The sequence below is a fragment of the Leptonychotes weddellii genome, chromosome 14 (genome assembly GCF_054177405.1).
Source record: "Leptonychotes weddellii isolate Sample4059 chromosome 14, ASM5417740v2, whole genome shotgun sequence".
Classification (NCBI taxonomy): Eukaryota; Metazoa; Chordata; class Mammalia; order Carnivora; family Phocidae; genus Leptonychotes; species Leptonychotes weddellii.
In genome coordinates this window covers 46,628,706-46,642,994 of record NC_138382.1, presented here as the reverse complement: position 1 = coordinate 46,642,994, position 14,289 = coordinate 46,628,706, and the positions used below count along the sequence as shown (strand labels likewise).

Genomic DNA, 14,289 nt, shown 5'->3' with positions numbered 1-14,289 from the left:
AAAAAAAAAAAAAAGAAAGAGGTGGAGGAAGAGAAACTTGAAGGACACAAGCTGGAACAGCCAAGGAGAACAAGGAGGACCAGAAATGTGTGGTATCAAGGAAGTAACATTCCAACAAAGACTCCTTTACATCAGACTCAAAGGGAAACCCAGGATAAGGACTGAAGTACATCTGTCTGCTGGGGGTGGCAAATAGGAAGGCATTAATGACCTATCAGTAGCTGAGAGGCAAGTGGTGATGATAGCAGAGGACTGAGAAGTGAATCAAAATAGGGAAAAGGAAACAAGAGTGGTGACTCTTGATTAAACTGGAATGGAAGGAAAGGAAACACTGGGGGCGGGGCGCAGCGAGGAGGGCACATGACAAAGGCACTTTTTCCTTTTGGAGTGTGTGACAGACTTGGGAAGAGAGCTTCAGGCTGAGAACTTGGAATGGTAGATGTGAAAAGGCTGATGGAAGAAAACAAAGGAGATTTCAGAATGAATGAACGAAAAGGAGGTTAGGCACAGATGTCTCTGAGTTCGCATTTAAGGGAGCAAAAAGCTGAGAAAATTATGCCTGATGATCTCCCCTTTCTCTGTGAAGTAGGAGGCAAGGAGGTCCATTGAGTTTGAGGGAGACGAATGGCAGGAAGGTCTGAATAAGACTGGAAAAGATTTGGAGTAGTCTTAGATGAAAATGAGAAGGGCAGCTGACCAAGGTCATGTAAGGGGAAATGGGCAGTACTGAATAGTCAACTGAAGTTGGAGAATCACTAATCAAAAATATTTACTGAGAACCTACTGTGTGCCAGGCATTGTTTAAACACTAAGAATATACAGTCAACAAACCAGACAAAAATCTACTGCCCTTAGGAAGTTATTATCTAGTAGGGGAAGGTAAACAATAAACAAATAATGAAAAATTATTGAAATTATATGAAAAAATAGTGATATCAAATAGTGATAGGTGCTACGGAGAAAAATAAACCAGTAAAGGATAGGGAATGCTGGTGATGGGGGAAATACCAGAGTTCTAAACAGGGTGATCAGGAAGACTTTCCTGAGAGGGTGAGTGAATCTGCAGCAGCACCAAATCTGTACTATCATATGATTTCCTGGAACAGCATTCTGTTAGTCAGATGGAGCAGAAAAGGTAGACTGCAGCATCAACCCAGGGTGGGGATTCTGCCAAATGGCTTGGCAGAAGGATAATACTTTAAAATTACATTAAGGCCCAGCCTGAAGAGGGAATAAAGAAGGATAGACAGCTGATGATACAGTTAGTGGGTGGAACAGACTGAGAGTGCCAGAAGGACGGGAGGTTATGGTCAGAAAGTAGTAGGGGGTGTGGAGGGATAATGAAGGTGAAGGTCAGTCACTGTGGTTGAGAAGATCAAAGAACGTGAGGATGGTATAATCCATATGATCACTAAAGTCTCGCAGAATAATAGCAGGATTTATGGTAAATCAGTAGTTCTCAAATCAGTAACTTGCAGGCTTGTTAAAAAATAAGATTGTTGGGCCCTACTCCCAGAATTTGTTTGTTAAGTCTGAGGTGAGGCCCAAGAATATGCTTTTCTAACAAGTTCCCCAGTGTTGCTGATGGCTGCTGGTCTGGAAGTACATCCAGAGATGTACATCCTTGAGAACCACTGTAGAAGAAAAAAGATATAGGCAGGAGGCTTTAATAAATGACGCTAGGGCTGGGAGATCTGGAGGCTAATACATGACAAAGATAAAGAGACAGAAGGTGATGTAGCCAAAAAGTGATGTAGCATTAGGTTCAAAGGGCAGGGATTCTGATACAAGATAGAAGTGTAATGGTTCAGAAAGGACACTGGGAGAGGAGCATGCTCTTCCCGTCCTCCAGAAACTAAGGCAAGCGGGATAAAGGAAAAGAGCATGCTCTGAACAGACTGTAAGGAAAGGGGTGAACTTAGAGAAGCCCACAGATTAATTAAGAGCAGGAGCAGAGGGGCGCCTGGGTGGCTCAGCCATTAAGCATTTGCCTTCAGCTCAGGTCATGATCCCAGGGTCCTGGAATTGAGCCCCGCATTGGGCTCCCTGCTCTGCGGGAAGCCTGCTTCTTCCTCTCCCATTCCCCCTGCTTGTGTTCCCTCTCACTGTGTCTCTCTCTGTCAAATAAATAAAATCTTAAAAAAAAAGAGCAGGAGCAGAGCAGGAATTGACTAAGGATATAGGGGATCCTGTTACCAGAGAATGAGGGATCCAGACAGCTTGGCAGACAGGAGCAGTGCTAGTTTCAGTACAGAACGAGAGTAAGCAAAGACCACTCTCCAGCAGCCATGGAGACTTATATTTGGGGTGATCCTCTCTTTCCATTCTATCAAGCTTTCATCTCCACCACTCCACCAAAACTGCTCTTACCAAGACCAATAACCTTCACACCACCAAATCCAACAATCAATATGCAGTTGTCCTCTTGTTGGACCCATCAGTAGCATTTGGCACAACTGATCACTCCCTTCTCCTTGAGTTCTTTTTTTAGTTTGGTGTTTAAAACATGGTTCACTTCAGGGCACCTGGGTGGCTCAGTCGTTAAGCGGCTGCCTTCAGCTCAGGTCATGGTCCCAGGGTCCTGGGATCGAGCCCTGCATCGGGCTCCCTGCTCGGCGGGAAGCCTGCTTCTCCCTCTCCCACTCCCCCTGCTTGTGTTCCCTCTCTCGCTATGTCTCTCTCTGTCAAATAAATAAATAAAATCTTAAAAAAAAAAAAAAAAATAGTTCACTCCCAGAGTGCCTGGGTGGCTCAGTTGGTTAAGTGTCTGCCTTCGGCTCTGGTCATGAACCCAGGATCCTGGGGTCGAGCCCTGCATCGGGATCCCTTTTCAGAGGACAACCTACTTCTCCCTCTCCCTCTGTCATTTCCCCTGCTTATGCCTACATACATACATACATACGTACGTACATACATAAATAAATAAATTCTTTAAGCAAAAACATGGTTCGCTTCCTAGTTCAATTCCTACTCATTCTCCATCTCTTTTGCTGGGTCCCTACCTTCCAACCTTGAAACACTGAGGTAAAGGAAGGCTCTAACCTCAAACTTCTCTTCTCTGACTACACTCACACCTTAGGTGACCTCTAGTCTGCTAGAGGACTCCATGTTGAAAGTTCCCAAATTTAAATCTCCGGTCCAGATCTCTGCCTGAATTTTTAACTCCCTACTTAACCAAATAATCAAAATTTTCTAAACAAGGAGTAGACAAAACAAAACATATCCAAAAACACCTTTTCCAACAAGGAAAGTCTAAGAAAACTTTTCCAACAAGAAGACTAAGAAAGACTGGGAGGAGACTAAGGAGACATGATGACTAATTGCAACGTGGTATCCTGGACTGGATCCTGGAACAAAAAAGGGATGGTAGTGGAAAAAATGGCAAAATCCAAATAAAGTCTACAGTTTAGTTTATACCAGTGTTAATTTCTTGGTTTTGACCAAGGACCAGAGTTAGTTATGTAAGATATTAACATCAGACAAAGCTGGGTGAAGGATATATGGGAATTCCCTGTACTATCTTTGTAACTTTCTATAAATCCAAAATTACCTCAAACTAAAAAGTTTTCAAAACAAACAACACCTTTTCCTCTCCCAGGTTTTACCACTTCAGTACCTGGCAATTCTACTTTTTTTAAAGATTTTATTTTTTAAATAGTCTCTATAGCTAATGTGGGACTTGAACCTACAACCCAGAGATCAAGAGTTGCATGCTCCACCGACTGAGCCAGCCAGGCACCCCAGCAATTCTAATTTTACACTACTCAGGCACAAAAGCCTTGGCTTGGTCCTTGAACCCTCTCATTCTCTTGCAGCCAACATCTAGTCTATCTCCAAATCCTGAGTTTTATCTTCCAAATATATCCAAAGTCTAACACTCTTACCTCTTCCAACACTACTATCCTAGTCCAAGTCTCCATCATCAACTATGTGAATTACTGCAACAGCCTCCTAACTTGTCCCCTTGCTTACTTAGAGCCAATTCTCCACACAGCAGGCTGAGTGATCGTTTTAGAATGTTAGTAAGATTATGTCATCCCTTTTCCCCAAAACCTCCAGCTGCTTCTCATCTTAATCAGAACCAAGTCCAAGGGCCTCACATGATCCAGCCCCTGTGATTTCTCTGATATCCTCTACTGCCCGCCTCTTCCGTTGCTCACAATGTCCCCCTCCCACCCGAATCTAAACTTGCTTCTCCCTCTGTTTGGAATAACTCTTCAAGAGAGCCACATGGTGCACTTCTGCATTTCCTCTGGTCTCTATTCAAGTGTCTCATCAAACAGAAGAGACCAACCTAGCTAAACAAGTGCCCCTGTTACTCTGTCCTTTTAACCTGCTTTGTATTTCTCTTTAGTCCTTACTCACCACCTAACATATTAAATATTGGTTTAAGTGCTTTCTGCCTGCCTTCCCTACCAGAATGTGAATCTCACCAATACTGTACTCCCAGTGCTGAGAACAGTGCTTGTACACCGTATTTATTCAAAAATATGAATAAAATGTTCTCAAAAATATGTGGGGATGTGAGGCCAAGAGAGATCTGTTAGGTAGAATTCTAAGATGGCCTCTAAAATTCCCACATGCATACAGGTGTGCGTACCCTGTATAATCTCCTTCCCTTGCATATGGTGGGGCCGATCTAATCAGGCAAACCCTTTAAAAACAGTTTAGGGATCAAAGAAGTCAGAGAGATCTGAACAATCTGTAGCACATATTTTCCTATAGACCTTGAAAAAGAAAAGTACCATGTTGTGTAGAGGGCCATGTGGTAGGGTATTGCAGGTAACCTCTAAGAGCTGCGAGTGCTCCCCAGCCAATAGCCAGCATGAATATGGAAGACCTCATTCTACACCCATAAGGAACTAAATCCTACCAAAAACCAGTGAGCATGGAAGGGAATCCTATGTCTCAGAGGAGATTGCCTCCCTGGCCAAATTCTAGTCCTCTGAAGCTCTGAGTAGAGAACTAACCCATAACCAGACTCCTGACCCAAAGAAACTGTGATATAATAAACTTGTGCTATTCTAAGCCACTACATTTGTGGTAATTTGTTATGAAGCAAAAGGAAACTATTAACCAGCCTTAAGAATTCAAGAACAACCCTAGTATAACATTACCTTGGTTCACATACAAGCTGAGGTCCCAAGAGGAAGAACTGCCTAGTGAAGCAAATGAGAACTAGAAGAACTATAAGCCAGTGTAAAAACAGGCCTGGGCAGGAGGTGACTTCACGTGTTAGGCTGGGCTATGTACATTAAACTGGAAGGAGACCAGATGGTGAAGGTCCATGAGGAAGAGCTACTGGAAGGAAGCTGTTCACCCTAGATGAAACATATACCCAGGGCAAAATGAGAAGTGTCTTCAAATGCCGCAATAAAGTTGATTTGTGATGAGGGGGAGGGAAACTGTGAGGAGAGAGACTGGTTGCTGTGTTGCTTCAGAGGGCAGAACTTGAACCAGGGTATAGAAAGTATTTATTGGAAAGAAGTTTTCAGTTCAATGGACAGAAGAACTTTCCAACAGAGCTGAGTACCTATTATGTTCTAAGAGCTATGATAAGCAAGAGGGATATGAAAATGAAGAAAGAGGGGTGCTTGGGTGCTCAGTTGGTTAAGTGTGGGACTCTTGATTTTGGTTCATGTCATGATCTTGGGGTCATGAGATCGAGCCCCACACTGGACTCTGTGCTCAGCAGGGAGTCTGCTTGAGATTCTCTCTCTACCGCTCTCTGTCCCTCCCCACCACTGTGCACACATGCATGCTCTCTCTCTCTCTCTCCTCTCTCAAATGAATAAATTAAACCTTTACAAAAAATGAAAAAAGATGTAGTTTCTGCTTCCGAGGAGCTTACAGACTAGTGGAGGGCACCGACACATAAATGATGATGGCTTCCAGTGGTAATTGCTCTAACTGAAACATGTGTATGTAAGGGAAAGACGTATCACAGGGCAAGAAAAGATTAATGCCATTTGTAATGGTGAGAACAGGTGTCCTGGACATGTCGCTAAACTAGCTACTGAAAAATGAGTAAGAATTCATTAGTGAATGTAGTGGTAGACATTCTAAACTTTTTAAATTTTTTTTTTAAGATTTTATTTATTTATTTAAGAGATGCGAGTATTCTTGCGGCGCCACAAGAGAAACAAGAGAGAGAGAATGAGAGACAGAGAGCATGAGAGGGAGGAGGGTCAGAGGGAGAAGCAGACTCCCTGCTCAGCAGGGAGCCCGATTCGGGACTCGATCCTGGGACTCCAGGATCATGACCTGAGCTGAAGGCAGTCGCTAATTCAACTGAGCCACCCAGGCGCCCCAGTGGTAGACATTCTAGACAAAGAGAGCCACATACGCAACAGCAGGGAAAGATGAAATGGCACAGAGTACAGAGAATAAAATGTGGTGAGGGACTGAAGCAGCATAAGGTGGAGTGGCCGGGTAAGGAAGAACCCAGAATTTGTATGTAGTGAGAAATAAACAGGGGAGGGGCGCCTGGGTGGCTCAGTTGTTAAGCGTCTGCCTTCGGCTCAGGTCATGATCCCGGGGTCCTGGGATCGAGCCCCCATCGGGCTCCCTGCTCCGCGGGAAGACTGCTTCTCCCTCTCCCACTCCCCCTGCTTGTGTTCCCTCTCTGTCTCTCTCTCTGTCAAATAAATGAATAAACAAACAGGGGAGCTACATAGTTCAATGTGTATTTTAGAAAGATCACTCTCTGACGCTACTGTGACAGCTGGACTGAGAGAGAGAAAGTGAAGATGGCAAGAGTGGTCAGTACCTCTTGCAGATAAGCAGACAAGAGATGATGCAGGCTGGAACGAAGAGAGGTAGTGGAGATGTTATCATCCCCTACTTGTGCTTTCAAGATTTAAAAAAAAAAAATCTTGTAACCAAACATCTGTAAGACCCATACCTGCATTTTAAAAAACCCTTACTAAATTCCTTGTTTGTTAAGAAAAGAAGTTCCCTATTTGTATTTGCTTATGATATATAAAAACTAAGTAAGTGGCTATCTACTGGGGAGGGAAGCAAGTGGTGGCAGGACCCAGGCAGATGATGAACAAGGACAGAGAGAAATGTTTCACTGTGTACCTTTTTATACTTTCTGGTTCCTGAACTCTGTGTATTATCTATTAAAAAACAAAACAAAACAAAACAAAACACTTCTACCCTCTAGGTAGATTTACCTGTGTGTGTTTCCACATTCTTTAGCACGTGGTTCTGTTTGCCTCGGGGGAAAGATGTTACTTGAGGCTCCTGCCTCCTTACAGCACATTTCTCTGGGTCAACCCTTCTGGAAGACTTGTTGACGACTGCCAAGTTCCCATTGTCACAGGCAGATTTTGCTGGTCTTTCATTAGGATTATCCTTTGGAATGGGGGCCATGTTGTTTCTGGGCCCAGCATTTGTATGTCGTTGGCCCTCTTGTTTTGGTGGATTCCTGCCTGGTCGTGGCCTGGCCCCTTCCACTTCCCAGGGAGGCCTTTTCTGTGGGTATCTTCTTTGCTCATTGCGTTTGGCCGCATACCCATCCAATACTCCTTTCTTAAAGGATGTATCCAAAGAGTCAGGGTGGATAACCCCCACAGGTTTGGTATTTTCAGGTCCAGCATCCTCAGATTTTGGAGTCATTCTGTTACCCCACTCACATTTGAGTTTTCCCTTGACTTTTGGTCCTCTACCATAGCTGTACACAAACTGGGCTGCTTTTTTGGGTTTTGCTCCCCTGGGATCTGCACCAACAATTTCCTTCTCATTCTCAGAAGGGCTGTGTTCTCTGGGGTTTGTCCCACTCTCTGACCTTGCCACACTTTCTAAGCCAGCTGCATCTGAGGTCTGGTCAGTGAGATTCTGTACTTTCTTGACTTTGATATGCTGCTTTTCACTCCTCAATTTCTGCCAAGGTTGATTCTGAAGGCCATGGCTCTTGAGTGATTTGTTAGAAGCAGAGGACTGAAAAGAAATCTGTTGACTTTTAGGTTTGCCTCCCAAAGGATAACTGTGCTGATGAACAGCAGAGATGTCATCATAAGGGACTTGCCTGGAAAGGTGACAGGGAGGTGGTGAACTATAATTTCTTCTATCAATCCTATTAGAATCTAGTCTCCTTTGACTCCCACAATTTAGACCAGAATTTTTTCTCTCCTGAGGAATAAACTCAGCAGCATCCGTATTGAATTTAAAAGTACCTAGGACATAAGAAAATAGACATGCCAGTGAAGAAATTAATCATCACCCATGAAGCCCAGAAGACTCTAAGCCATAATCTAAATATTATTTTCCTAAGGACTTGTATAAAACAGGCTCTTAGTGAGGCCTATGTTTCCTGTGAATGTGATGGGTTCAAGGTGCTTGTGGAACACTGACCATTCCATGTCCAGTAACCTCACCAATAGCCACTGCTAAGAACTACTAAGTAAAACTCCTCACCTGGGTGATTAAGCATTATTATTATTATTATTTATTTTTTTAAATATAAGCTCCACGCTCTATATAGGGCTTGAAATCACAGCCCCAAGATTGAGAGTCCCGTGCTGTGCCTCCTGAGCCAGCCAGGCATCCTAATCAGGCATTATTTATACATGCACTTATTTTATCAAAAAATTTCAGGTCAGCAAACAATTCTGAGGTGAGAATCAATCAGCAGGTTCCATGTGGTCTTTCAAAACTCTTAAGGTAGCACTGTGTAATATCAAGTAAACAGGTTTTGGAGTCAGCCAGGATCAGTTTGAAGTCTGGCCCTCCAATTTATGGTATGAGCCTAGGGATATCACTTGATTGCTTTTAGCCTTCATTCTCTCATCCATGACAAAAGATGATACTATTTCAAAGGGCTATTGTGAAATTTAATTAAGATTTCATACAGATAAACTTAATGAGTACATTAGTTCCCATCTCTTCCCCCCACCCAGGAATATACTTTAGGTTTTCCATATGTAACCTTTATAATATAGTCCAGAATCTGAGTCTCAAAAATTAAGCATATGCCTCTTCAACCCACTCATTTTTCCCCCCAATGTGCTTCTTTGTTCCTGAAGCCCAAAGACTAAATGATTTGCCTAAGGATACAAAACTAATTAGTAGGAAAGTCAGAATTATGTGTAGCATATGGATTATACAGTTGACCTTTAAACAACACAAGTTTTAAACTACACAAGTCCACTGATATGTGAATTTTTTACAGTACAGTAAACATATTTTCTCTTCCTCATGATTTTCTTGATAACATTTTCTTTACTCTAGCTTACTTTATTTTTAAGAGTACAGTATATAGTACATATATCATGCAAAATATGTGTTAATCGACTGTTTATGTTACTGGTTAGGTTTCCGGTCAACAGTAGGCTGTTAGTAGTTAAGTTTCTGGGGAATCATAAGTTATACGTGGATTTTCCACTGTGCGGGGGATTGGCATCCTTAACCACATGATATTTAACGGTCAACTGTACTATGAATCAATAGGGCTTGGAAGACATGGGTTTATGTCCCTGCACATCACTTGTGTCTTTATGCAAATGACTTAACCCCAATTTTCTTATAAGGAATGGAGAAAGTAACAATCCCTACCTCAAAGAGTTGCTATGAAGAATAAAGCAAGTTAGTAACATATATAAAGTAGTTAAAATGGTGCTTTATTTTTGCTGTTAGGACTACAGACTATCTAAAACACACAGACCTGACCTCAGATGGGTGCAGTGCAGGGCCTGTCGGTTTCAGGTTTAATAATAAACGCTAACATTTATTAGGTAATTAGCATGTGCCAGGCACTATTCTAAACACTTTGCATCTGTTAACTCATTTAATCCTTACATTCCTGATGAGAAAGCTGAGACACTGAGAAAGTTACTTGCCAAAGGCCACAGAGGTGTTCCAAAGCAGACTCAGGATTCCACCCCAGGCTATACGGCCCTAAAAACCACACTCTTACACTGCACTGTCAGAGGCTGGGCAGTGGGTACCACAGAAACATGTACTCAAGAACTGAATGAGATCATAAAGGTCATAGGGTAACCTCTCACTCAATCCAGGATCTGTCCTGAAAGTTTTCACACAGGCAATTCTGGGGATGGGGTGGAAAGCCTTACAAAACAAAGAGGATTAGACAGATTCAGAAGGTGGCAAAGGAGATGTTCCAGAAACATACGAAAGAACATAAAGGTGGGAATGGGTAGATTAGACCGAGTGGGTGTTGTAAAGTCCTCTCCTTCTTGAAGAAACAAAGTTGGAGAGGGGCAGAAGAAAAGTCAGTAAAGTTGTCCAGAATAGCCTGGTAAAGGATGGGAAGAAGGTGCTCCATGTTCAGCAAGCAGTAAGGAGTTGATCAACTAGAGAGTCTAGACAGGGCCTCACCTATTCATATACAGTATGGTTCCATTAGACATGAGGTAGTAGGTAATGCCCTCAGAAAGATCCTTGAGAGGTAGGAGGAAGGGAAAAAGGGTACATGAATCAGGAATCTGCATCTGAGACACCACCCCCTTTTCTCTTTAGTATTTTAAGTAGCTAGAAGTTACTCAGTAAATAGGATACAAGTCGAAGAAAACATAGCAGCATAGTAAGTGTCCAACAGGTGAGTGGAGAAGAATAAGGGGAAATCCATGAGATTATGAAGTCTAGAAATAAAGCTGGCATTGGAGAGTCTGCCCATGGGCAGGAAGATATCCCTGAACCTGTCTGCTATTGAGGACAGGAATGGGCAAGAGAACTAAACCCTGAGTGGAGATGGAGGTGTGGGCTAAAGATGATGCTGAAATAAGAGTACGGAATGGGAACCAAAGCAAAAACAAACTAAGGAACGGGAGAGGGACTGGAAAGGTCTCTGGACTAGGGAACTTTGCCGGAATAGATGGGGAGGAGGTTGGAACCTGGGGAACAAAGGAGGCCAAAACTGTAACTCACAACTGGCCTCACCCAATCCTGCCTCAAACATTGAAGGGTGTAGAAATGGGCCAGAAGTGAGCCTGAGGATGGGAAGATCAATGGATCCAGTTTAGAGGATCTGGGGAAAAAAATGGGTGGGAGAATAACAAAACACCGAACTAACCTAAAAAGGTTCCCATCCCACAAGATTTAAAACCTAAATCAGGACTAGGGTTTGGAAAATGCAACTTTTTTGACCAAGACCCACAGTAACAAGTACATTTTAGCTGCCACCCAGTACACAAACACACATACACTCTTCTTGGTGCCCCAACACTGGTAAGTGGCAGAACTAAGACTCAAATCAATGATTGTTTACAAATCACATTCTGCAAACTGCTGTCCTATTTTTCAGAAAGAGTGGGTCCTGAAATCAAATCAACGTAGTGGGTTGTGAAAAGTATTTTTTCAAAGAAAACAGAAAATAAGAGTGTACTACAATTAGTAAGAAAAAGCATTACGTCCTAAAACTTTTGGTTTTTTTTTTATATTTACACACGTGTGCACTGAGTCAGATGTAAAATGTTTCTTTTTGGTCTCTGCCCAAAAAGTTTGGAGAACAAAGACCTAAAGTACCCCCTGAAGGAAATGGAAATGGATGCCACATTAACAGCCAAATGAAGCTGTTCTACACACAGAACCAACTCCAAGAGAAGTGGGCTAACAATTATAGAACAGGTACCGTACAGGGTGAGAGCTTTCACAGGAATTAACTTAATTACCCCCAACCGATGGATGAGGAAACAGACTCTGTCACATTGCGAGTTTGTGGCAGTCTGAGAATGGAAACCACTGATGTTCGGCTCGCGCTCGCTCCTCTGCCCCAGGACGCGCCAACCCGCCACGCATCGAGAGCCCGTCACCGTCACGGGCGGTGACTCGGCCGACGCCCGCCTACTGGTGATCAGTGCGGCCTCTGCACTAGCAGGGCCGGGTTGAAGGCGTGACGTACCGCAGCAGGCGAGACGCCCACATCGATTCACTGGGCGCCGGGACAAACCCGCTGTCCCTGGAAACCGGGGTTTCACAACCCAGTGGAGGACGGTCGAGGTCTCGGAACCCACGACGCGCGTGGCTTGGCCCTTCCGAGCCACTATCCCGAGCCCTAGTACGCGCCGCTCTCGCGATATGAATGGCCGGAGCCCTAGGACTCGCCACTGACCCAATTTCCGCTCCCCGAGAGGGGCCCAGTCACGCACCGGCCGGGAGAGTACCTGAGACGGGAGGCGCCTCCGCCATCCCGTGCCAACACCTAAAGCGAGCCCGGCAACCTAGAGAGGGCTGTCACCCGGTCACGTGCCTTTGACTTCCGGCGCCGCAAGAATACTCGCATCTGCGCGCCGGGGGGACGGCCACGGAGGTTGCGCGGCCTAAGTGAACTGTGCGGTGCGTCCGTGACGTCAGACACAAGCGCCAGGCGCCGGCCTGGAGGAGGAGACTAGAGGCTGGCTGTAGGTGGGGCTAGGGTCACGTTCGTGCGCCGGTTGGAATGTGCGGAGTCATTGTTTTTCGTTTTGAGATTCACGGTGTTCTCTTGCTACTATGCCCTTTTGTCCGGGCACCCAACCAACTTCACCTGGCCTTCCGCAGTTAACTCAGAGGTCACCTTCTACCTAGAGTAGTTTGGCTTTGGGGTTAAAAAGCAACGAAAAAAACCCTAAGTAGTCAAAAGGGAACCTGAGGGAAAATACGCGTTAAAAAAAAAAAGATAAAGGGCTAATACACCGAGAACGCTTACAAATCAGAAAATGGTAAGCCAAAACCAAACCAAAAACCCCAGAAAAAAACCCAATTAACCATATATTAGAAATGGTAAAGGGGCGCCTGGGTAGCTCAGTTGGTTAAGTGACTGCCTTCGGCTCAGGTCATGATCCCAGGGTTCCGGGATCGAGTCCCACATCGGGCTCCCTGCTCAGCAGGGCGTCTCCTCCCTCGGACCCTCCTCCCTCTCATGCTCTCTCTCTCAAAATCTTTAAAAAAAAAAAAAAAAGAAAAGAAATGGTAAAGGACTTGAATGGGCAGATGACAATAAAATACAGATGGATACTGAACGGAAGGGGGAAAGTTTGGAAGCACCAACAATTTTTAAAGTAACAAAATTTTAGGGACGCCTGGGTGGCTCAGTCGTTAAAGCGCCCGTGACAGTGGCGGGCTCTCGATGCGTGGCGGGTTAGCGCGTCCTGGGGCAGAGGAGCGAGCGCGAGCCGAACATCGGTGGTTTCCATTCTCAGACTGCCACGAACTCGCAATGTGACAGAGTCTGTTTCCTCATCCATCGGTTAGGGGTAAATAAGTTAATTCCTTCAGTTCAGGTCATGATCCCAGGGTGCTGCGTGTGGCTCCCTGCACAGCGGGGGAGTCTGCTTCTCCCTCTCCCTCTGCTCCTTCCTCCTGCTCATGTTCTCTCTCTTTTTTTTAAAGATTTTATTTATTTGACAGAGACACAGCGAGAGAGGGAACACAAGCAGGGGGAGTGGGAGAGGGAGAAGCAGGCTTCCCGCTGAGCAGGGAGCCCGATGCGGGGCTCAATCCCAGGACCCTGGGATCATGACCTGAGCCGAAGGCAGACGCTTAACGACTGAGCCACCCAGGCGCCCCTCTCTCTCTCTTAAATAAATAATAAAAATCTTAAAAAAATAAAGTAACAAAATTTTAAATGGATGTATGGAGTTTGTTTTGTTATTGCATTACTAAATAGAACACATTTAACCCTGAAGCATGTGCATTTGTAACCTAATTCACTGGTCCAGCCTTCCCCCAAAACACGAAATAGATTCATTTATTCACATGCGTTTTAATGCATACTCTTAGGCATTGCTCTAAGTGCTGGAAGTAAATGGTGAAAAAGACAAACATGGTCCCCACGCTCATGAATTGCATTGTCTAGTAGAGGAGATTAAAAACTTACATTTACAAATTAATAATTTTTAAATAATTTCAAATTATATTAGCATTATGAAAGAAAGAAGCAGGGTAACAGTGATACTTAATAGGGTTTGCTCCAGAGAAGATGGCCAGGCTTCCTTGAGTAGAAGGAAAGATGAGAAAAAGCTAACTATATGAAGATTCAGAGAGAAGGAATAGTAATGTGCAAAGGCTATGAGGAAGGAAAGACCTTGAAGTAGTCAAGGTGTTAAAATATCTGCTGGACAATAGTGAGAAAGGAGAGTGGCACAGTATGAAATTGAAGAGGTAGGTAAGGAGATCACAAAAATCACCTGCAGGCCATGATAATGGATTTTATTCCAAGAGTAGTAGGAAGATATTGAAGGGTTCTAAGCAAACAAGTCGTAGGTATCTGATCTACACGTAAAAGATTTCTCCTCTGCCCAAAGGAAGAGTGAATTGTGGGGAACAAGAATAGAAGTGGGCAGAGCA

At 44.1% G+C, this 14,289-nt stretch overlaps 1 protein-coding gene across 5 annotated transcripts in view; it reads right to left on the bottom strand.

The window, feature by feature from the left end:
* Window positions 1-12,293, bottom strand: part of NFX1 (nuclear transcription factor, X-box binding 1) — a 74,328-nt gene extending 62,035 nt beyond the window's left edge. For 3 of the 5 annotated variants that reach the window (XM_081803079.1, XM_081803080.1, XM_081803081.1), the window contains exons 1-2: window positions 12,126-12,293; window positions 7,179-8,180 (exon numbers count right to left, since the gene is read on the bottom strand). In XM_081803079.1, coding sequence (XP_081659205.1) covers window positions 7,179-8,180; window positions 12,126-12,150 — 1,027 coding nt within the window. In that variant the 5' untranslated portion in view covers window positions 12,151-12,293. The remainder of the gene's footprint in view (window positions 1-7,178; window positions 8,181-12,125) is intronic. The other 2 variants (XM_081803077.1, XM_081803078.1) reach the window with 1 other exon arrangement.
* Window positions 12,294-14,289: the final 1,996 nt, after the last annotated feature.